The 22,193-nt window shown below is 39.2% G+C and overlaps 16 protein-coding genes across 16 annotated transcripts; 9 read left to right on the forward strand and 7 right to left on the reverse strand.

Moving 5' to 3' along the window:
* Positions 1–799: 799 nt before the first annotated feature.
* YTM1 (Ytm1p) lies at positions 800–2,185 on the forward strand (the record flags this gene model as incomplete). Its single annotated transcript, XM_056231446.1, has 1 exon — positions 800–2,185. The coding sequence occupies one exon, from the start codon at positions 800–802 to the stop codon at positions 2,183–2,185; it is 1,386 nt and encodes a 461-aa protein (XP_056085264.1).
* A 274-nt stretch (positions 2,186–2,459) lies between these two features.
* On the reverse strand, positions 2,460–4,439 carry TPO4 (Tpo4p; the record flags this gene model as incomplete). Its single annotated transcript, XM_056231447.1, has 1 exon — positions 2,460–4,439. One exon carries the CDS (start codon positions 4,437–4,439, stop codon positions 2,460–2,462), a length of 1,980 nt encoding a protein of 659 aa, XP_056085265.1.
* A 1,245-nt stretch (positions 4,440–5,684) lies between these two features.
* On the forward strand, positions 5,685–6,968 carry MOD5 (tRNA dimethylallyltransferase; the record flags this gene model as incomplete). The annotated part of the gene is made up of 1 exon (XM_056231449.1): positions 5,685–6,968. One exon carries the CDS (start codon positions 5,685–5,687, stop codon positions 6,966–6,968), a length of 1,284 nt encoding a protein of 427 aa, XP_056085266.1.
* Positions 6,969–7,078: 110 nt separating this feature from the next.
* RIM20 (Rim20p) lies at positions 7,079–9,064 on the reverse strand (the record flags this gene model as incomplete). The annotated part of the gene is made up of 1 exon (XM_056231450.1): positions 7,079–9,064. One exon carries the CDS (start codon positions 9,062–9,064, stop codon positions 7,079–7,081), a length of 1,986 nt encoding a protein of 661 aa, XP_056085267.1.
* Positions 9,065–9,314: 250 nt separating this feature from the next.
* Positions 9,315–9,806, forward strand: CAF20 (Caf20p; the record flags this gene model as incomplete). The annotated part of the gene is made up of 1 exon (XM_056231451.1): positions 9,315–9,806. One exon carries the CDS (start codon positions 9,315–9,317, stop codon positions 9,804–9,806), a length of 492 nt encoding a protein of 163 aa, XP_056085268.1.
* A 1,025-nt stretch (positions 9,807–10,831) lies between these two features.
* HEM4 (uroporphyrinogen-III synthase HEM4) lies at positions 10,832–11,659 on the forward strand (the record flags this gene model as incomplete). The annotated part of the gene is made up of 1 exon (XM_056231452.1): positions 10,832–11,659. The coding sequence occupies one exon, from the start codon at positions 10,832–10,834 to the stop codon at positions 11,657–11,659; it is 828 nt and encodes a 275-aa protein (XP_056085269.1).
* A 68-nt stretch (positions 11,660–11,727) lies between these two features.
* RFM1 (Rfm1p) lies at positions 11,728–12,666 on the reverse strand (the record flags this gene model as incomplete). Its single annotated transcript, XM_056231453.1, has 1 exon — positions 11,728–12,666. The coding sequence occupies one exon, from the start codon at positions 12,664–12,666 to the stop codon at positions 11,728–11,730; it is 939 nt and encodes a 312-aa protein (XP_056085270.1).
* Positions 12,667–13,003: 337 nt separating this feature from the next.
* Positions 13,004–13,804, reverse strand: FSH3 (putative serine hydrolase; the record flags this gene model as incomplete). Its single annotated transcript, XM_056231454.1, has 1 exon — positions 13,004–13,804. The coding sequence occupies one exon, from the start codon at positions 13,802–13,804 to the stop codon at positions 13,004–13,006; it is 801 nt and encodes a 266-aa protein (XP_056085271.1).
* A 496-nt stretch (positions 13,805–14,300) lies between these two features.
* PLP2 (Plp2p) lies at positions 14,301–15,158 on the reverse strand (the record flags this gene model as incomplete). The annotated part of the gene is made up of 1 exon (XM_056231455.1): positions 14,301–15,158. The coding sequence occupies one exon, from the start codon at positions 15,156–15,158 to the stop codon at positions 14,301–14,303; it is 858 nt and encodes a 285-aa protein (XP_056085272.1).
* A 328-nt stretch (positions 15,159–15,486) lies between these two features.
* SKDI15G4200 (phosphoglycerate mutase) lies at positions 15,487–16,179 on the forward strand (the record flags this gene model as incomplete). The annotated part of the gene is made up of 1 exon (XM_056231456.1): positions 15,487–16,179. One exon carries the CDS (start codon positions 15,487–15,489, stop codon positions 16,177–16,179), a length of 693 nt encoding a protein of 230 aa, XP_056085273.1.
* A 318-nt stretch (positions 16,180–16,497) lies between these two features.
* HUA2 (Hua2p) lies at positions 16,498–17,259 on the forward strand (the record flags this gene model as incomplete). The annotated part of the gene is made up of 1 exon (XM_056231457.1): positions 16,498–17,259. The coding sequence occupies one exon, from the start codon at positions 16,498–16,500 to the stop codon at positions 17,257–17,259; it is 762 nt and encodes a 253-aa protein (XP_056085274.1).
* Positions 17,260–17,715: 456 nt separating this feature from the next.
* On the forward strand, positions 17,716–18,135 carry RDL1 (thiosulfate sulfurtransferase RDL1; the record flags this gene model as incomplete). Its single annotated transcript, XM_056231458.1, has 1 exon — positions 17,716–18,135. One exon carries the CDS (start codon positions 17,716–17,718, stop codon positions 18,133–18,135), a length of 420 nt encoding a protein of 139 aa, XP_056085275.1.
* Positions 18,136–18,360: 225 nt separating this feature from the next.
* RDL2 (thiosulfate sulfurtransferase RDL2) lies at positions 18,361–18,810 on the forward strand (the record flags this gene model as incomplete). The annotated part of the gene is made up of 1 exon (XM_056231460.1): positions 18,361–18,810. The coding sequence occupies one exon, from the start codon at positions 18,361–18,363 to the stop codon at positions 18,808–18,810; it is 450 nt and encodes a 149-aa protein (XP_056085276.1).
* A 232-nt stretch (positions 18,811–19,042) lies between these two features.
* Positions 19,043–19,942, reverse strand: RRP36 (rRNA-processing protein RRP36; the record flags this gene model as incomplete). Its single annotated transcript, XM_056231461.1, has 1 exon — positions 19,043–19,942. The coding sequence occupies one exon, from the start codon at positions 19,940–19,942 to the stop codon at positions 19,043–19,045; it is 900 nt and encodes a 299-aa protein (XP_056085277.1).
* Positions 19,943–20,216: 274 nt separating this feature from the next.
* Positions 20,217–21,182, reverse strand: MPD1 (protein disulfide isomerase MPD1; the record flags this gene model as incomplete). Its single annotated transcript, XM_056231462.1, has 1 exon — positions 20,217–21,182. One exon carries the CDS (start codon positions 21,180–21,182, stop codon positions 20,217–20,219), a length of 966 nt encoding a protein of 321 aa, XP_056085278.1.
* A 285-nt stretch (positions 21,183–21,467) lies between these two features.
* SKDI15G4260 (uncharacterized protein) lies at positions 21,468–22,181 on the forward strand (the record flags this gene model as incomplete). Its single annotated transcript, XM_056231463.1, has 1 exon — positions 21,468–22,181. One exon carries the CDS (start codon positions 21,468–21,470, stop codon positions 22,179–22,181), a length of 714 nt encoding a protein of 237 aa, XP_056085279.1.
* Positions 22,182–22,193: the final 12 nt, after the last annotated feature.

A 22,193-nucleotide genomic window follows, 5' to 3' on the forward strand; every position in this document is an offset into this window, starting at 1 on the left:
GCTATCTGTGTTGATTGCTTTCTGTTTTGATGATGTGTGGTCTCCGCATTGTAGATTGAAGAGATAGACAGCGTTCAAAACTACAAGCAATTACGAAGACCTAACAATCTCTTCTTCGATTACCCCAATGGGAAGCGACGCTCCGGTACCGGAAGACGGTGCTGGAGAGAAAAGTTTTTTTTTATCTCGGACAGTCGAGCTGACTTGGTATAAAAGGCGGCGGCACAGCGGTTATTTCCCGGTTTTTGTTTCTCTCAGCGTTATTACTAAACATTAGGTTCGGTCCTAGGAAGGCATGATACATATTAAACATGCCTTCTATTCACTGTGCCATCTTACATCCGTAGGTGATCAGAGGGGAAAAGAAGAGCTAGAGCAACTCCCACACTCATGAGCGTCCTCATACTGTTCTGGGCACTTCTCACAGGTGCTTCTTTTAGCGCTTCCCATTGGTCCAGATCGGTAGCTGCGCAAGTGAGATATACTTTTTCATTTTATTTATAGTTACTTGTAGCAAGGGTTCACTAATTCATGAGAATGCAACATCAATTGTCCGACCGGATGTGGCATTTTTCATTAGTATTTCTCACGAACGTTGGGTGGTGTTCTGTTACCCGGCTTACCTTTGGAAAATTTTTGAAAAATTTTCTGAATGCTCATCTCATCGCAAACCGTAGAAGCAGTGAAAGACGCAAGCTCATCTGTCCATATTTTGATATAGGCTCGATTTAGATAGCACGCTTAGTACGTTACATAAACTTCTAGAGACCTCTTCAATATAAAACCATACAGATTTACTATGGCGGAAGATAAGTCTCAGGTCAAGATCAGATTTTTCACTCGTGAGAAAGATGAAGCACTACACGTTCAAGATGCTCCAATGTACGCACCTATCTCGCTAAAGAGATACGGGTTGTCTGAGGTTGTCAATCATTTGTTGAGCTCAGAGAAACCTGTTCCCTTTGATTTTTTGATTGATGGTGAGTTACTACGTACATCATTGCATGATTATTTGACCAAGAAAGGTTTATCCAGTGAAGCTTCGCTTAATGTGGAATATACCAGAGCTGTTCTTCCACCATCTTTTTTGAATAGCTTCAGCAATGAAGACTGGGTTAGCTCGTTGGATGTCGGTGACGATTCCAAACATATCATCAGTGGTTCTTATGATGGTATCGTTCGTACTTGGAACTTATCAGGTAACGTGCAAAAGCAATATAGTGGCCATTCTGGTCCTATTCGTGCAGTCAAATACATCTCAAATACGAGATTGGTTTCAGCCGGTAACGACCGTACATTGAGATTATGGAAGACCAAAAATGACGATCTGAAATCAACTCTGCAACAAGAGGCACAGGAAGACGACGACGATGATGAAGTTAATATCGAAGACGGTAAGACTCTGGCTATCTTGGAAGGTCATAAGGCCCCAGTCGTCTCTATCGATGTTTCAAGCAACTCTAAAATACTATCTGCATCTTACGATAACTCTATTGGGTTCTGGTCCACTATTTATAAGGAAATGACCATCGTAGATCCATTAGAAGACATACGTAACCCAAATAATAAAATATCCACCGCTGCGAGGAAAAGAAGAAAGCTAACCATGAAAGACGGCACCATCAGGAGACGTGCCCCATTATCTCTATTAGAGTCCCATACCGCCCCCGTAGAACAAGTGATCTTTGATTTCACTGACGACACCGTCGGTTATTCGGTGTCGCAGGATCATACCATTAAAACATGGGATTTGGTCACCGCAAGGTGTATAGACACAAGAGTCACCTCGTATTCGTTACTCTCTATCGCACAACTGCCTTCTTTGAACTTGTTGGCATGCGGATCCAGCGCCAGACATATCACATTGCATGATCCACGTTTGGGGGCATCTTCTAAAGTCACACAGCAACAACTAATTGGCCATAAAAACCTCGTCTCTTCGTTGGACACTTGTCCTGAGAACGAGTATATTTTGTGCTCAGGTTCTCATGATGGGACAGTGAAAGTATGGGATGTCAGATCCACCTCTCCAATGTACACGATCACGAGAGAAGACAAATCAGTTCAAAAAGGTGTCAATGATGGTGTTTTCGCGGTCAGATGGGCTGAAAAAGTGGGTATTATCAGTGCTGGCCAGGACAAAAAGATTCAAATAAATAAAGGAGACAACATTTTCAAAAATTGAAAAGTTCGCCCCCATCTTTATGTAAAATAATATACAATGTACTTAGAATAGACTTGATTTCGAGAACATTCGTACTTTTTTCTATAATTAAATTCCTTCATTTTTGGGAAAAACAATATCGTTTGTTATTGGGGAAAAAAAACATTCGTATAATAATTTATAATGTATACTTGTATGAAACTTCTATAAAAACTGAGTGGGTAAACCGTATCTAGCCCCTCACCAGTTTAGTATTTGAATATATGCAGTCGTGCCTTTGCCTTCTAGAATGTTTTCAAACGATTCTACCAGAAGCATCAGCGGCCATCTCCGTATATGAATAACCATCCTCGGTATCCTTGACAGTTGAGTATAAACTATTAGAAATAGGTTCGTTACGGATTCGTTGATTTGGTTCTTCCTCACGAGCAAATGAGGCGGAGACTGGCTGTGTATGAGTCCTGCGCAACGATAATCTTTCACCTGCCTTTTCCCCGGTCGAAAGATCTGTTTCCATAGTTCTCAGCGTGGTCATTCTCGTCAAGTTTAGTTCACCCCCGACAGTGTTCGTGTCATCTATGTCTCCTTCAATCTCAGCTTCTTTTTGCATGGCGGCATAACCAAATTGTGACTTGTGTCTTAATTTACTCCCCCATTTTTCAAAAATCCAAGGAATCGGAATCATTACAACACAAAGTAAAGCAAACAAGGTGCTTGCCCACTTGATCTTCATCTTGGTGTACATTTGAATAGTGAACAGTGGGAAAACACTACTCATAACGTATCTCAATAAATTGTTAGCAGCTAAACATGACGCGACAGTTAATGGCGGATAGCATGTAGAGAAGTACATCAAAACACTGAAAAAAATTAAGATTAAACCAAAACCAAATGGCACACCAGCAGCAACTGGAGCCATCCAGTGAACATCTGGTCTAGCTGTCCATGCTTGCCAAAACAGGCCGATAGGCAATGCTACAGAACCAAATTTACAAGCAATTAGGAATTTTTCCGGAACAATTGGTAGCAATTTACCGGTGTTAGGATCTCTTGCACCCCTGTAAGGAGCTGTTCTTTTAGAAGTTCTTTCATTTTCCTCTAGCGCTGGAGTGCCACTGGGTGGTTTTGGGAAAAGGTATTTCCTATCGATGTAAAGGTAGAAGAAAGCAGCTATCCATAAACCGACACCAATGCCAATAAATGGTAACCCCGACACACCTATACTCATGTGGTAAACACCACGATAGATCACAGCATATGCCTCGAAAAAGCCAAATAAAATGGCGAAGATGAAAGCGACATAAACACTGAAAACAAAAACGATTGGCTCGGCAACAAGCATTTTCATTGGCCTTAAAATTGTAACAGTGACAGTGGTTTTCAAGAATTCTTTCTGGTCCTTCCTAGTGAATTTCTTCAGAACCATATTTCTCTTCTTGGCACGCTTTCTTAAGATTATACCTTTGTGAGTCTCCGGCATAACAGCAATAAACGGTAGAATTATCCCACCAGCAATCAATTGAATCCATTCCGACCAACGCCAGCCTTCAGCTTGAGTGGCGAACCCTGCCATAATAGGTGACAGAACAGGACCTAAAAATGGTGATAGGACAAAGTATGTCATGGCAACGGAGACTTGATCGACATCAAAAATATCCAGGATGGTACCGGAACCAACGGATAAGGCTGGAGACGCAAAGACGCCCGATAAAAATCTCAAGGGCAGGATTATTCTCATGTGGCCGTTAGACAAACCTACACCCATGGTGAAAAGCATTGACAGGGGCAAGGAAAACAAATAGATGGGTTTACGGCCAAACACTTCGCTTAATGGAGCGCCAATAACGGTCGATAGACCTAGAAGATAGAAAGTCAACCCAGCAAGAGCCAAAGTCTGGTTGACATGATATCTTGCCACCAATTCCGGCACGGATGAGACGTAAAGAGAGCTACCCATTGTAACGACCAAACAAAGGAAGGCGGAAATCATAGTAGCATACCATTTCTTCCAGGAGGGCCAATTATGCGGGTTATCGGGGTCATCGGGGCCATCCCAATCAAGATCTTTCGGATCAACTGGCTCACCGTTTGTAGTATCGCTCGAATCTCCATTTGAGTTCGACCTTTTCTCGTCCTCTATTATCGAGCCTGTCGAGGAAGATAACGAATCTAGGTTGCTTTTGTTCTGTCTATTGATCTCCGAGGTTTTTGAAACCCGGGGTGTGTGTGTATGAAGTCCTGAATCAGACTCTGTTTCTGCCAAAGGAGAAGACATTTATGATAATTATTCAGATATACGTATATATATTGTGTATGCGTGTGTGTGTGTGTAAAATATTGTTCTTTTCTGATTTGCGAGAACAAATTGAACAGAAACAATGTGTCAGATAGAACGAATCTACGATATATACTCTTCCATACAGAGGAATATATATATGTTCAAGTGCCTGGGATAGCATCGACAGCGGTAAGAGCTATAAGCCTGCGAGCACGAGTGCGAGTATGCAATCATTCCAGTTCTTCCCTTCTTTGGCATTATAGCGTCACAACGCGGATTTAAGGTGAGCCGTCCGGGGCTTTTAATTGGACCCCTGCAGTTCTCTCAAGACGGAACCGCACGGAGGCCTATTATCTCGGCGATAGACAAGTTGTCCGGTGCGGGTGATCCGTCGGCCATAAGCACCTCTAGACCCGGTACACCGGTACGGCCCTATTATTTGGATCCGTGGAAGCCGGCGATAGCGACAACCGCAAAAAAACATATACGCTCGAGCTAAAACATGTTGGATGGAAGATATAAACAGCAGTTAATTCTTTTCTTTCTTTTCTTTTCTATGGCTTGTGGCTTGTGGCTTGTGGCTTGTGTTCCTGTAGTAGCATAAGGACGTGGAAACGAAACGCCACCCGCTGTACCTTTTTATATCTCGAATCCATCAGGGGAGGACTTACCCCAACATTTTTCAGGATTCCCTCTCAGTTCGCTTCTTTGCTTTTCTTAGCTTCCGGTCCGAAACTCCGTAGTTACCACAAGAACAGCCGCCGTGACAACTATCTTGTACAGTAGAGAAAAGTGAATAGAAGGAAAAAGAGATCAAGTACTTTAACTTGGAATCTCAAACGTATATAATTCGAGTAACTATTCATGAAAGCGGAGGTCCTACGTTTGTGACTGTTTGGGAAATCTCTATCACGTTCACTATATACATTGAAATGAAATGACGATATTATCGGAAAAACATAAACCGATTTTTTTCGCATAAGTTTCAATCAGAATAACATAAACTGAGTTCTTGCTCCTCGAGCGTACTACAATATTTGCTGTTAATTACTGAATCATATGAAATCGTACGCTTTTCTTCTCGCTCATCGGAAGAAAACTGGAACAAACGAAAAAAAGAAAACTCAGATGTCAAGTGAAAAGAAAAAAGAAAAAAGACAGAAAGAAAATCTGGCGAGGTCTATATGGCTTGGTAAATAAATGCTATACATATATATTCTTCGTAGGTAGGTTTGCATCTCCATGCTGAGAGGGACACTCAAGGGTTGTTTAAATATGCCTAAAGTTATAGTCATTGCTGGTACCACGGGAGTGGGAAAGTCCCAATTGTCCATACAGTTAGCTCAAAAATTCAACGGTGAAGTCATCAATTCAGATTCTATGCAAGTTTACAAAGATATACCCATTATAACGAATAAGCATCCGATTTCAGAGAGGGAGGGCGTTCCTCATCACGTCATGAACCATGTCGATTGGTCCGAAGAATATTATTCGCATCGTTTTGAGACTGAATGCATCGAGGCCATTGAAGATATCCATCAAAGAGGTAAAATACCCATCGTCGTAGGGGGGACACATTATTACTTGCAGACTCTTTTCAATAAAAAAGTAGATACGCAGTCGTCAGAGCGTAAGCTCACGGAGGAACAGCTGGACATTTTGCAATCGAATGACCCTGAGACCGTTTATAAAACTCTTGTAAAATGTGATCCGGATATTGCGAACAAATATCATCCTAATGACTATAGAAGAGTACAAAGGATGCTGGAAATCTACTATAAAACGGGCAAAAAACCAAGCGAAACATTCAAAGAACAAGAAATTACGTTGAAGTATGATACCCTATTTCTATGGTTATACAGCAAGCCCGAACCACTTTTCCAGAGGCTGGACGATCGCGTGGATGTAATGCTAGAAAGGGGCGCCTTGCAGGAAATCGAACAATTATATGAATACTACAAGCAAAATAATTTCACCCCGGAACAGTGCGAGAACGGTGTTTGGCAAGTTATCGGCTTCAAAGAATTCTTGCCATGGCTAAACAGCAAATCCAATGATCACACAGTCAAATTAGGAGATTGCATAGAAAGAATGAAAACAAGAACACGACAATACGCGAAAAGGCAGGTGAAATGGATCAAGAAAATGCTAATACCCGATATCAAAGGCGACCTTTACTTGCTAGATGCCACCGACCTTTCCCAATGGGACATCACTGCTTCCCAAAGAGCAATCGCCATTTCTGAAGACTTCATAAACGACTTGCCGATAAGGCAGGAAAGAGCACCGGAAGGACTGCGGGAATTGTTATCCGAAGGCGAAACTACGATGAAAAAACTGGACGACTGGACACATTTTACTTGCAATGTCTGTCGTAACACAGACGGTAAGAGTTTAGTAGCTATCGGTGAAAAATACTGGAATATTCATTTGTGCAGCAGAAGACATAAATCTAACCTGAAGAGAAGTGCTCGGCAAGCTGACTTTGAAAAATGGAAAATACACAAAAAGGAAACAGTTGAGTAGGAATGCTAAAAAAATGGAATTTATTCGAACGTATATATCTACATATGTAAAACTAGCCCGAAGATCAAATGTGAAAAGGTGCACTCTACAGGTGGATGAAGGCATACACATTATCGCGCTTCGGATACTAAGCTTTCGTCAAGTTGGACTTTCTCCATTCTTCTTGCTGCATCGTATTCCTGAACCTCATTGTAAAAGTTACTTGTGGAATTGATTAAATTTTCGTAAAACGCGGTACCATCGTTTAGATTCTCTTTGACCTCATCGAGCAACTTATAGGAATATTTCAAATCTTCGATATACAATTCTCTGGGATCTATTCTTTCCATTTTTTTCGCCTCAACTCCACTCTCAGAAGTTTTATTTTCTTCATTTAGCTCAATTTCCTTGATTAGCTTGGCATTTTCCTGCTTCGTACTGTTAACGTATCTCAAATCTTCATCGAAGTACTTTAAATGACCAGTAAAAACAGCTTCAAAGTTGGCTATGCCACTTTTTTTGTACGATGAAATTATCTTTGGAAGTATTCTATATTCAAGGGATTTGCGCTTAGTTTTCTCGCTATATGCGTTTCTCTCCTGTATGACTTTTTTAATCATATTTGTCAAGGAATCGTTGGGTTCCGGTAATTTAATCTCTGATGTTATCAATTTTTTGTCAATACTTTGGAACAACTCATCTGTTTGCTTGTCAATCGCACTACCTTGATCAAGATACTCTTTTAGCTTTTTCAATTTTTCATAATATGTTGCGTTGACGGTTGAAGATTCTGGTAGAGTCCAATGCAAAGTCCCGTGTTTTAGTCGGAGTTGCTTGTCACTTAATGCCTCTTCCTTCAAGACTTGCTCAGCTTTTCCCAGTTCAGACTGTATATTCTTGTTGTTCACATGGAGATTATCAAGCAATGCCTCATACTGAACTAATTCTGCTTCACTGATTGTTATAAGTTCTTGCGGTATTTGAAAGGTAGTCATGGACTCTTTTAATAATTTATTCAAGGAAATGAGAGGGTTTGTTACACGTTGTTCAATGTATTTATCTTGTCTTTCGTTATATGCTGTACAGTAGTCCATTACTTCTACTGGAATTAAGTCTTTGAACAACTGATCACTATTCTCAATCGAAGGTAATAATGTTACGATGGAAGATGGCTTAACCATGAGAGCGGGTTTGATTTTTGGTAGTTCCGAAGGAAGTTGTTGCAAGTAAATGAAATCATTATCTCTTTGAGCTTCTTTCAGAGTAGATTCGATGACCGTTTTGAACTTAGCTTGTGAAGATAGCGTCGAATCATTAACAAATTGCAGCGCCTTTTGTAATGCTTTCACCATACTTCCGAACTGCTTCTTTTCATTAAAGGATAAGGACATTCTGTAACTAGTCACCGCACTGAAATAAGCCTTTTTCGCCTTCAAGTGATTGATCCAGTCATTCCTAATGAGTTTACCCCTTTGAGCCTCACTGATGGCTTCACTGTAAAAGTCCACGATCTGTTGTGACAATTTTGCGATCAAGGAATCTTTATGTTTATCCTGTACGGCTTTAAACCAAAAGCATTCCTGGGCTTGTGCTAGCATCAGCGAAGCTAAGGCGTCTGCGGTCGAATTATCCATCACTGGCATCGTCTTGAGATTTGTTTGATGTTTCATTACGTACTTAAAGCACCCGGCACTATTCTGGAAATAGAGACACGATGTTTTCAGAGACTCTACTGAATCATTGTTGCTATCCAAAGCCAGCAGTGAATACATGCATCCAATGTTATAAATAATGGTTAGTTTTTCCCACTGTAATGAATACTGACTGCATCCAAGTGATTTCTGTGACAGAGTTTGAAACCACGTAAATTCAATCTGATTATCAGGGAATTTCCTCTCCAATTGCAGCAGCATCGCATAGTATGTTTTCAGCGCATCAAGCCCATTGATTGATATATCGGGGGTGATAGCATTGTTCCTTGCAGCAGCAACTTTTGATATATCAGATTGGAAAAAGGATGCAGTTTGAAAGGAGGTGGAGTCGATTAATTTTGACAGCTCTGCGGCAAAGTCTACATCCAAAGTCCGTTTAAGTGGGATACCGAGCAACTCACTCATCTTGGACCACCGGGTTCTCCCCAAAGACATCAACCTTATCCCTGCAACAGTATACCACGTATTAATCAGCTTTATTATAATAAGAAACAAAGCCGGGTAGCGATGCCACTCGAGTTTGTCTTTTCTTTGACGAAGAGTGATGAAAAATTGGCAAAGAAGTAAGTTGGCGTAGAAAACTCTTTTTTGTAATAGACGCTGTTTGAGTCCTGATAGGCAGATAGGATCAAGAGCTTTTATTTACGGAGACGACATGATCAAGTATACTATTGACGAACTTTTTCAACTGAAGCCAAGTATTACCTTGGAGGTTAATTTCGATGCGGTGGAATTCAAAGCCATCATTGAAAAAGTTAAGCAATTGCAACACTTGAAAGAGGAAGAGTTTAGCACTCACCATGCTGGCCACTTCGGTCGTAGAAGATCTTCCCACCATCACGGCAGACCAAAGATCAAGCACAACAAGCCTAAGGTTACAACCGATTCTGATGGTTGGTGCACATTTGAAGCCAAGAAGAAAGGCAGTGGGGAAGAAGATGAAGACGAAGTAGAAACTACTCCGGTCTCCACTGCTCCAGCTGTTACCATTGCCCAAGAAACCTTAAAAGTCAGGCCAAACAACAAGAATATTTCTTCCAATAGACCTGCTGATACCAGAGATATCGTTGCGGATAAACCAATTCTAGGTTTCAATGCATTCGCTGCTTTGGAAAGTGAAGATGAGGATGAGGATGAGGAAGCATAAGCTCTTCGCTCATCCTTTTTCCACTCAGCGGTATATGTATTATGTATAAATTTTCAATATCATTTTTTAGTAAACAGTTTTACTCTTTTGTCACTTCTCATAGTACGTTGTGCGATGAACCTACGACAGAGCATAGCTATATAAGAAGAAAACGGAATGTAGAACGAATCATGACCAACTGTATCAGATTTTTTAAAATGCGAGGTGAAAGAGAAAGGCTTCCCCCTCTAAGATCAACAGCTGGAGATACATCTTTCTAATAAATTTATCTGCCATGAGTCGAACGTGCTGAAGCAACGCCCATCAAACATCGAAAACCGTTCTTACGGAAGAGAAGGAGGTTGACGTTAACGGGAACTCATGGCCTAATTTTGCTTCAGTTTTTTTGGATACCCTACAAAAAAGAGAAAGCATTGGAAAGTAAACTAATCACATTCCTTAAATACGGCTTTTATTTGTCGGCAGTTGGGTAAAAGCCCTGAGAAAAAGTGAAAATTTTTCACAACGCGCCACTGACGCTGCGAGAGTATAAAAGGTGCTTGTATTTTAACACAACCCACTTGATTATGACTAGGGTTTATCTTTAGATTTCATTTTAAATAGAACCATCATTCAATAAACTGATCTTCCGGATTACCATGCTTAAGACATCACGCCTCCATATGTCTATGTAAAGCGCAAATGGCTGGAAGTAGACCAATCTCTTTTATTCCTAGCTTTTCATTATTGAAATCTAATCCAGTTTTAATACTTTCTTCATTAAGAAAACAAATTATCATTGGTTCGCTCTAGGTGTACATATCTCTACTTCGTTATCATCTTGCCTATATTGCATACATAATATATACATTTGCCAATCTTCGAAACATCGGAGATGGCCTTTCGGTATTGTTCCTTACCTACCTGTTTAAAGGCGTTAGTTGCCTCGCAGCCGAATTTGGTACTGAGCGTGTCTTTCAACTGAGTAGTGAGTCTTGAAGTCACAAGGTAAGAGCTCAGTAGTGAATTGGAGTCTGTTTGAAGAGATGTCCAGCGGGAAGAAAACCAGGGTAATTCTGCTAAAGAATAAAACTGTTCCCATTGATAAATACGAATTGGAGTTTAGGAGTAAGGCATTCGAACCAGTATTCATACCACTCATTAGACATACTCATGTCACACAAGACTTTAAAAGTGTTTTGAACAGCATTCCAAACTATCTGGATACGATCGATTACATCATCATTACATCTCAAAGGTCAGTCGAGTCTCTCAATGAGGCAATCATTCCTTCGTTAACAAACGAACAAAAAGTTAAATTATTTAGTAAAACAGTTTATACAGTGGGTCCCGCCACTGCTGATTTCATCAGAAGATCAGGTTTCATCAATATTAAAGGTGGAGAAGATGCTGGCAACGGTTCAATCCTCGCAGATATTATCATTAACGACCTAGCTACAAATGTCGATAATCCACCGCCCAATGAGCTCTTATTTCTCGTTGGTGAAATTAGGAGGGACATCATCCCAAAGAAATTATATAGCAAGGGTATAAAAGTAAGAGAAGTGGTTACTTACAAAACCGAAGATTTGGATGATAGTCTCCCAAGATTATTGCAGGCTATGACACCGCATAATGAAGCTGAAATGCCTTTGAATTGGATCGTCGTTTTCAGTCCGCAAGGTACTAAGGAAATCACTCAGTACTTAGGTGGTAAGGGTCATCCATTAAATTCTAAGTTGCGAGTGGCATCCATTGGGCCTACTACTAAAAAATACCTAGATAATAATAATATAATTTCCAATGTTATCAGTCCAAAACCGGATGCCAGATCATTATTAACTGCTATTGAATCATACGAACGCCATATATGATGCTGATGCCTAATGCCCTCCATATTTATTTATTTATTTATTTATTTTACGGAATTTCTTTTAGCAGATTATTGGGTAGAATCCCAATCTCTTTTGCGTATACCCGCAACACCACCTTCAAATCTAGATAATATACTTCGTATCCTTTTATTCCCGACAAGTTCGTTTATCTTTATACTCTTGAACGATGGTTTGGTCCTCATTTGCTTCTCAGGCGTGTACCTTGCCTTGGGAGGAAGAATCCAATCTGATCTCCTACGTGGCTCCAAAATTTTGGGCACCAAGCTTTCATAAAGATCCTGAATTTTTGTCTCCCCTTCATCCATGTCATGTTCGTCGCCTTCTTCATCTTCTTCAGACTCCAGCCTAGATTGCGAACGTCTTTTGTCTCTTTCCGATATTCTTGATGATCTTCTTCTGACACCATCCCTTTCAGTAATATCTGAAGCAATATCGAGGTTGTCAACCTCTGAAATTGGAATAGGAAAGGGTAATTCGCTACTATTTATCTCTGAAATGGCTCCATCGTCATCATCGGCTTTAGCCTCACGAATTGAGGGTAAAGAAATTGGTACACTGTTTTCCCTTTGGGTTACTTGAGATCTGGTCCGTCTTCTTCGTCCGGTCGCATTATCACCAGCCGTAACAGGATTATTATCACCTGAATATTCCGTGTCACTAATGTCAATTGACGAGCTTGATCTGGTAGAAGAAGAGGACGATGAGGGATTCGATGGAATAGGCACACCAACATCTTGTGCAGAGTTCTTTTTGATTTTCTTATAATAAATTCCATATTCTTTATTTCTTAGGCTATCAATATCCACATGACCACTCGCAGATATTCCTTTTTTAAATGTTTTTATTAGAAAATAATCCTGATATGATTCAAACTCTATAGGCTTGATGGACTTTTCGAATTCTCTTATTTCATTGACCAGCTTCCTCTTATTATCGACCAGGCCTTGCAGATCATTATTTTTTATGATTTCTGTATTCGTACTCATTTGCATTTCGCTGTATACGTCCTTTTTGCTGCCTAATCACAGCGTTTTTGTTCAGAAAAAATTATGGATTCTAACCCCGTGATCATTTGCAATCGATCTTGGCTATTATTCCTTTTATAGCACCGTCAAGAATCTCTTATATCATAGTAATTCTGTCAGATAAAGGAATTCTTATGTCAAATTCCTCGTGTGCCGCGAAAAATTCTTCCTTCAACAGGAGATATAAACCAGACATAAAAAAGCAAGTGTTACTTAGCCCAAAAAAATACACTTCCATCATTCTTTGTTCTTGTTTTTGGATACAATGTTGAACTTACGTATAAATCTATCTATATACTTACAACCTACCTAAGGAATCGATCATATCCAATAAATCATCGTCCAATTGAGGCCTGTCGAATTGTTCCTGTTCCGCTTCAGGCAGGTCGTCTTGCTCTTGATCATCTTTGTTGATTGTTACTTGAACCCAATTGCAAACTTGAGACACAAATTGTTTCGAGTTTGGGACAAAATGGGCACCAGGATGAACTAATAACGTTCTTTTATTTTGGGGCCATGAATCGTACAAAGCCATTATTCTAGATTCAGCAACGACGGCATCCAATTCCCCCCTTACATGTAAAGAAGGTATTTCAATGGCTTTATCATAACTTCCTTGATATGCTTTATCTTCTAGCTTAAACCCACTAAAAGAGATGAAAAACTTTAAAGCAGGTTGCTGTTTTTCGGTAAGATTCAATATTTTATTGAAATCAGTGACTAAGTAACCACCAAGTCCCGCGCCTTGGCTGAACCCAATGACACCATCAAACGGTCCATTTTCTAGCACGTAATTATGCAAATAGTTGAATACCTTTTGATCTATTTCAAATGAATTGGAAGAATCCGGCTTTCTAAAGAACCATCCATATACTTCGTCGAGGGTCGCTGACGTGTTGAATTCTTTGGCTGCATCTCTGCCCTTTTCAGCCTCTGACTGAAATAGTGCCTTTTTATCAATTGAATGTGGAGCGCAAGGATAATGTAAATCATAACCCAACTTTTTCAAATTTTTCCGTAATCCTCCTGTCTTGGCAGAAAATATCTTATCAGATTGAACAAACCCATGTAGCATTAAAACATTTTTTTTGACACTCATACTTTTAATTTTGTTGGCGTTTATGGCACGCTTTATTCTAAATATGCATCAACTGAGTGAGCTAGTTTTGTAGGACTGCACGCAAAGTGTCCTTATATTCAGAACTTGAAAAAATTAATTTCATATTCTTTGCAAGCAAGGCGAAAAAGCATCAAGCTGTGATCAGTGGCGACAGTTACAGTAGTTCAAATAAGCAACTTGAGTTTGACAAAACCAGTATGCCTTCGTGGAATCGATAAATTAGCCATTGCATGTGTGTGCCAAGAGTACACATCATGTTTTCTCATGAAGCTTGTGTTGGTTACCATGACAACATTTTTGCTTTTTTTTTGGTATCTGCAGTGATATTCGATTACACCACGCCATCTTATGATTGCTTACGTAGACATTTAGAAAAGATACAATGATAAAATGCGCTGTTTATCTACTTATACATTTATCAATCAATGAGAGTACTGACTCCAATATGAGCGCAAATAAACAAAATACGCACTATTTAGTCGAAAAAACCATCGTCATCATCGTTAATGTTATCATCATCATTACCTATACCAACATCAAACTTGCCTCCGATTCCTGACCTAATTGAATTTTTTTTAGCGAAATGCAACTGCCTCTCTTCCCTTGATTCTGCGTCATCTTGATTCATGATCAGTCTGCTGTCTCTTTCTGTCACAGCACCAACTTTAACCATGAAACTCTCAAAATCTTTCATTTTAGAATTATTACCGCCCAGTTCTAATAATGTTATCATGTTTTTGATCACTTCACCCTGGTAATACACAATTAAAGTAGGACAATTGGATTCTGGGTAGTTTTCAATTGCCCTGTTGGCAGGTATCTCTACGAACTTTATTTCTTTAAATTTAGATGCTGCAGATTGGAAGAGGTGCGAAAGAATTCTACTTTGCAATTTACTTTGGAGTGAGAGATGAACGAACACGTAGACACCGCCCTCATCCTTCTTGCCATTTTCATCAGTTGGTGAACTTTCATGTGTTTTCCCTTGGCTGGCCAATGTGACTTCTTTGTTGTATTCAGGTTTATTAATGAAGTAAACGTCGCCAAATTTGGACCGTTCTTGTAATTTTCGAATTTCATTTAGTCTTTTCATCTTATAAGCTTCTAAAAAATCATCATCCTCATCGTCTTCTAATTCTTCTAAATCTGATAAGCCCTTGTCCTCTAATCTATTTTCATGCTGCTTTGCGAGTGCTTCTTCTAATGCTTCTTCCAGTTGTCCTGTTGGCGAAGGAGCACGTTCTGGTATTACACCCTTCGCTCTTAAGATGTCGTTCCATTCACTATCTTCAGATTCGTCAACCTGAACCTGAAACATTGGTTCATTCTGCATTTTGTTTGCTATTTCTTCCTTTGTTCTTCTTTCTAGTAGTGCTAGCTCGAGCGTTTTACCTTGTGCCCACCAATGACTTCCTACCGGTAACAATAACCTTTTCTTTTTCCATAGCGGGTTTTCCTCTAGTTTTTTCGTTTTTTTTTCTGCGATAATAATATAATGGGAAAGTCAAGTTATTAATTGATTGCTCTATCCTTTCCAGATTGAGACAAATTGAAGAATAACGTTGTTTTTTCTGGGTTTGAATTGGTGTTTTATCGTTAAATCAAAAGAATTGGAAGATTCAAAGCTACATACACACTCAGTAATATATTAATAAACAAGAATGACTAAGGAAATACCTTACTACAGCGATAATGATGATAGCAACGTCGTAAGATTATTCATTATTAGACATGGACAAACAGAACATAACGTAAAAAAAATTTTACAAGGTCATAAAGATACTTCGATCAACCTCACTGGGGAAGAACAAGCCGCTAAATTGGGACATTATTTGCATTCAAGAGGTGTTCATTTTGATAAGGTTGTAAGTAGTGATTTGAAAAGGTGCAAACAGACTACTTCTCTGGTTTTGGAACACTCCAAGCAAAATAGTATACCCACTTCTTATACCTCAGGCTTAAGGGAACGTTACATGGGCGTTATCGAAGGTATGCAAATCACTGAGGCCGAAAAGTACGCTGATAAACATGGTGAGGGATCCTTCAGAAATTTTGGTGAAAAGACAGACGATTTTGTTGCTAGATTAACCGGATGTATTGAAGAACAGGTCGCCGAGGCATCTAAGGACGGTGTGAAGAATTTAGCGCTAGTCAGCCATGGGGGGGCCATCAGAATGATATTGCAGTGGTTGAAATATGAAAACAATCATGCTCATAAGATTATTGTTTTCAACACCTCCGTCACTATAGTTGATTACATAAAAGATTCTAAACAGTTTATCGTCAGACGTGTCGGTAACACCCAACATCTTGGTGATGGCGAATTTGTCGTTAGTGATTTAAGATTACGTTAAGCACTACGATTATTCACATGTAGCTGTTTTTGTTGTTGTTTGGTATTTGATCAGCGATTTAGTTAATGATAGAAATTTCGCAGACGCATATTTCATTTTTTAAACGCATCGGTCAACTAGGGGGTTATATAATTATAAAAGATGTTCATATATTACGAGGATTCTTTATTTTTTTTCAGTTTATTCTTTTCGATAGATTTTTCATACAAGATTGGAATGACGCGGTATTTTTACGAGGAAGATATTGATAATATGCGAGAGATGGCCCTAATATCTAAAATAGCAGTAAACTATGCCAAGTTCTGCTAGATATAAGCGATGAAAAAGTATAAACTAAATAACAAGGAGGCCATGCAACCTTCAGTGTTTGATGAGATACGTGTTGACTACAATGGAGTAGTAAATTCGTCACAAGATGAAGTTCTCAAAAAAGATGAAATAATATTGGGTTATAAGAAGAGATTGATGATGATGGAAAACCAAATGCAACACCTTTTGGAGGATCTGAGTTTTGATATACAGCAAATCGAACCCATGCTCATTAGTCTGCAAAGACATTACGACTCCTTTCAACAGCTTTTACGGAAAAGGAAAAATTCACTGCGAGGTCAAAACTTCACCTATCAGCCTGGAGGGCCCTCCACAATTAATCAGGGAACTGCAAAAGTAAGCGTTTTGAATGGCAAATTTATGAAGCCTCAAGTGAGTCTTGAACAACTATTCGATGAAGAGAATATTCTAAGGATCCTTCAAAAAAATATAGACTTCAACTACTATTTTCAGATCGAGAAAAAGAAAGAGCCAAAGGTGCTATTACTGGCCATGTATCAATGCCTCAATGGGCCAATACGCCTGCATAAAGTAATAAGTATCGATGGAATTATAGATAATAATAGTATCAGAACCATACTGGGCAAGCAGGTGTCTAGCTCCAAGTGGACGGTGTTTCTGTACGATGTAAAATTAGTTTTGTTAGCACATAGACGGGATGTGCCGAATATGGAAACCAGCAAGATGGTTGTCAGGTATGGCGATTTATTTCCTTGCGCGTTGTATTTTAAGGATCATTCAGCATATTAAGCGTTGCCCTGAGGTCCGTTCTATCGCACAAGAGGAACGTCTGCTTGACCATATACAGCATATTCTTGGTATAGAATTAGCGAATACTTTTCAAAAAGGAATTAACACTGAGGTTTTGCGTTGCTTCTTCTGAAGGTCGCACGAAGTGATGATGACTAGGATTGCCTTCCCTTCCTCCATTGTATCAGTAAAATCTCTTGAGAGTTTCGATATGAGATAGCTCTGAAACATTTTGTAATTTTTCGATAACAAATGGCTTGCTATTCATGCTAGGGTGGTATAAGTCAAGTCTGATAACTTTTCATCAGTATTTTTTTTGTGGGGTACTGTTAATCGCGGGAGAAGAAAGTCAGGGGAAAACTTGAAAGTGTATAAAAGAAGCTTGACTTCAAGTAAAACACCCATCTTCAACTGACTTCTCCCTCTTCGTTGTTAGTCAATAAAGAAGTTGTAACAATGTGGAAGGCTGTTTTGAATGCTTGGAATGGAACCGAGAGTAAAAGTGATAATGCTTCAGATATTCCCTCCTATAGATTCGAAGACATGAAAAGAATCGTGAAGAGACACGATCCTAACGTCGTTTTGGTAGATGTCAGAGAGCCATCAGAGTACTCGATTGTTCATATCCCTGGTTCCATTAATGTGCCATATAGATCGCACCCCGAGGCGTTTGCCTTAGATTCGTTAGAATTTGAGAAACAAATTGGCATTCCAAAACCTGACACTTCGAATGAGCTAATTTTTTACTGTGCTTCTGGTAGACGCGGAGGTGAAGCTCAAAAAGTTGCCTACTCTCATGGGTATTCGAAGACTTCACTTTATCCTGGCTCTATGAACGATTGGGTCGCTCATGGGGGTGACAAATTTGATCTTTAAATATATATATACACTAAGCAGAGTTTTCTACGTATTGTCTGTATCTTCTAAGCAAATAAAGTATTGTGCTATGTGCACGGTTTATAATATCTGTATATTGCATTGATTGTGCTGGCGCCGCAAAGAATCAAGAGAGTATAAAAAAAATGCAAAACCTAATCTGCATCGAATAAAATAGCGATAGCGCCCAACAAATTAAAACAAAGCAGAAGAAAAAGATCAGTGATGTTTAGAAATAGTACAGGTATCCTTTCGAGAACAATCTCAGCAAGCTCGTCTTCATTAATCTTGAGGACGTTCACAACGAAGGCTCCAAAGATCTATACTTTTGAACAGGTCAAGAATCTAGTGGAACACCCCAATGATAAAAAACTATTGGTCGACGTGAGGGAACCCAAGGAAGTGAAAGATTACGAAATGCCAACAACAATAAATATTCCAGTGAATAGTGCCCCCGGTGCTCTTGGATTGCCCGAAAAGGAGTTTCACAAGGTTTTTAAATTCGACAAACCTCTCCAGGACAAAGAGTTGATTTTTCTTTGTGCAAAAGGTGTTCGAGCCAAGACTGCCGAAGAACTGGCTAGATCTTATGGGTACGAGAACACGGGTATCTATCCTGGTTCCATTGCCGAATGGCTAGCTAAAGGCGGTGCCGATGTCAAGTCCAAGAAATGAGCAAGAAGGGAGCAAAGGGTACAAGGCATATAACGAATATATCCTGTATATAAAACAGTTTCCTGTATTTCAACTTTTTGTTTTCGCCCTTTGATTCATATTATTTTCTTCCTTCTTTCCTTACCGTTCCTCTTTTTCTGCGATCGAATGCTACTTTTTATAAATTTATGTGTGTTTTCTTTGATTTTTCTCTAAATACTATTTAAATGTGCATTTCTTCGTTTGAAACACCTTATCTAGGATTGTGAAATTCAAATTGTTTGAATTCCTTACCCAATCTCTTCTTCCTTTTCCTTTCCATGACCTTTTCACGCTGTTTAGTCTTCATATGATCAAACTTCCATTTCTGTACCACTTTACGTTTCTCAGACTCTTTCAAGTGGTACCTCGTGCTATTATCCTTATTCAGGTCATTTTCGTAGTCCTTAAGGATGTTACGTTCCAGATCTTTATTTTTCATTGATTGCAGTCTTGATTTCATACTTTTCAACTTTTGTTCCATTTCTTCACGATCTTCTGCGTCAATTTTAGATAAGAATTTCCTATCTTTTAATAGTTTTTGAAGCTCTTCAATTTCCCCTTCTCTATATTCGTCCAGAAACTGGTAACGCTTTCTTATGACGGACGTATCGATGGCTTTACCGGTGGATTTATCAAATCTTATGTCCTGATAAAGATTTGACCTTTTATTTCTCGGTATTTCCAGCCCTGGGATATCTCTCACTCGTGATGCCCTTTTCTTGGATGACTGTTCTGTTGGCGCATGTTTGCTCCTTTTTTTTGATGCCTTTTGGTTATAATTATTTTCATCTCCACTATCTTCTTCGAAAAATCCAGTCTCTTCTTCTGATTTGTCCTCACTCTCGTCCTCGTCAAAACTTTCTTCCTTGTATGTAGTTGCAATCTGCTTTTTGTGAACCGGCTTGTTATCCTTCAAATCTTCTTCGTCCATCAGTGTCTCGGCTTTCTTCAAAGAACTAAAAGACAAGGTTTTCAAGTCATCGTCGCTTGATTCTTGTTGTTCGACCTCTTGTTTATTCCTGTCTGCCAATATCTTCCCCAATAAGTTCTCTTCGTCTTCTTCAACATCAGAATTTAAATCCGGCTTCAAATTTTTAAAGTAATATGACATTTTCAGCCTTCTAGGACTTTGTCTCGCCCTTTCTGGCTTTTTTGCTATTCTCTTTAATTCTAAATTAAAATATCTGCTCATCTATCTTCATTCTCCTTACGGCTAGCTCATCGCATGAAAATTTTCAAAGCGGGTAAGAAGTTGGTTTTTACTATTTAACCGCCCAAATAAGGAAAAGTGAGTGGTAACAGAGCTAACATCTACACTAAGAGTCAATGCACTACACATATGCGTATATCTGTATTTAAATGAATGTGAACACTAGAATACAAAATTATAGCTCGTCATGCTTTACGACATTTTTTCTTGGCGAGGAATGTTTCCTCCCACTTGGCTTCTTACCAGTTTTTAAAAAACCAACGTATTCAGAGCGTCTACTAAAAGGACCTTCACTGGGCGAAATACCGAAAGTATCTCGGATAAATTTCGAAACACCTTCCTTATTGACTGCGCTTCCACTGTACTCCCAAAATTCATCTTTCGATGCATCGAAAACAACAAGTTTACTCTTGTCGCTTTGTACCTGTTCAGGGATTATCTCTTGCACATATCTAAGAATCTTCGGGATTTTTTTGTCTGATGAACGCGTATCAGTTAGTTTCTTGAGTTTCTTGTTTGATATGGAGTAAAATTGAAACTTACCCAACCAATCAAGGGCAATACTCTTATAAACCGGTGAAATTTTGTCTTGTTTAGAGAATAAGACTACCGAAAGTCTGGGAGATTTCTCCAGCAGAGAGCTAAGTGAATCTATACGGACAAACTTTTTAACGTATGACCTTACTCTTGAAAGGGCAAAATCGACAATAGGTGCGAGTGACCTTGCGCCCGAGTATACTTCATTAGCATGAATTTTGATGCTGTTTTTAGCGTCTGCCGTTGGCTTCGAAAGGTCTAGTTTCGGAGGTCTAAAAACCATCAATGTAGGGAACCCTTCCACGCCGTATTTAGCGCACAAAGCCTTGTTTTTGCTCAGGTCACAGTTTACAGCTGCAACTTGCACCACACCATCCAATTTTTTTGCTGCTTTGCGGAATGTGTTTGACAGTTGCTTACAGTGACCACACCATGGAGCGTAGAATTCCACCAGAGATGTATAATTTGTGTTATGGATCGCTTTGTCGAAGCTTTTTGGTGTTAGTTCTATTACGTGTGGATCGGAATCGTAAAAGTTTTGCGCCTTCACCGAATTAACAATAAAAAGACCTAAAAGGAATTTGATTATATGAAGAAATAGCATTTGCTATCAGGCTCTTATCTTCTGCTATTTGCTAGATTTTTACTGCTGAAAATGACCGCGAAGATATATGTTCTTCAAGCTCTTTAGATTGTACGTGTCAACTTTTTCTAAAAAATACACACCTCGCGAGGCTCGAACAACGGCCTTTTTTCAAGGGATAGCACATGCCACTATAGCCAACAAAGGAGAAATTAAAAAGAGCACCAAACGTATATCCTTCACTGAAGCGGATACTCGATTCTTGAGGACACCAGATAGAAGTTAGAGGATTCTAGTTTCTCAAAGATGTCAATAGAGGTTGCCAAAGGTTCATCACCATATGCGTTTTACGCATTTTATCAACTTTATTCTCATTTAAATCCGGGGAAGACAATCCCTCTTTCTATAGAAGAAATAGCAAGGAAGTTATACCCCAATTCCAAAGTAGACAACCATGAGAAAACCTCCTTGTTTATAACTTGGAAGAAAAGGTCAAGTAAGTTTCATAAAGAAAACACGAACAAAGATAATTATATACTTAGAGGATGCATCGGTACATTTGCAAAAATGCCAATTACACTTGGTATCGAAAAGTATTCTTTGATTGCTGCTTTAGAAGATAGGAGGTTTTCGCCAATTCAAAAGAAGGAATTGAAGGATTTGAAATGTAGTTGCAATATCTTGGGCCGCTTCAAAACTATCTTTCAAGGTGGTGATAGTCCAAGCGGCGACATCATGGATTGGGAACTCGGAAAGCACGGTATTGAACTGCATTTCAAGCATCCAAAGACAGGCGCCACATGTAGTGCGACATTTCTGCCTGATGTTATGCCTGAACAACACTGGAATAAAGAAGATACATTTGTTAATTTAATTGAGAAAGCAGGTTACTGGGGTAATATCAGTGAAGTAATGAATAATTTTGAAAGTTATTTCATTGAAGTAATAAGATACGAAGGTAACAAAAGTTCAATAACTTTTGATGAATTTGAGAAGCAACTGAAAGACATAGAGACCTAGAATAGTGGTTTG

Source organism: Saccharomyces kudriavzevii (assembly GCF_947243775.1).
Source record: "Saccharomyces kudriavzevii IFO 1802 strain IFO1802 genome assembly, chromosome: 15".
NCBI classification, from domain to species: domain Eukaryota; kingdom Fungi; phylum Ascomycota; class Saccharomycetes; order Saccharomycetales; family Saccharomycetaceae; genus Saccharomyces; species Saccharomyces kudriavzevii.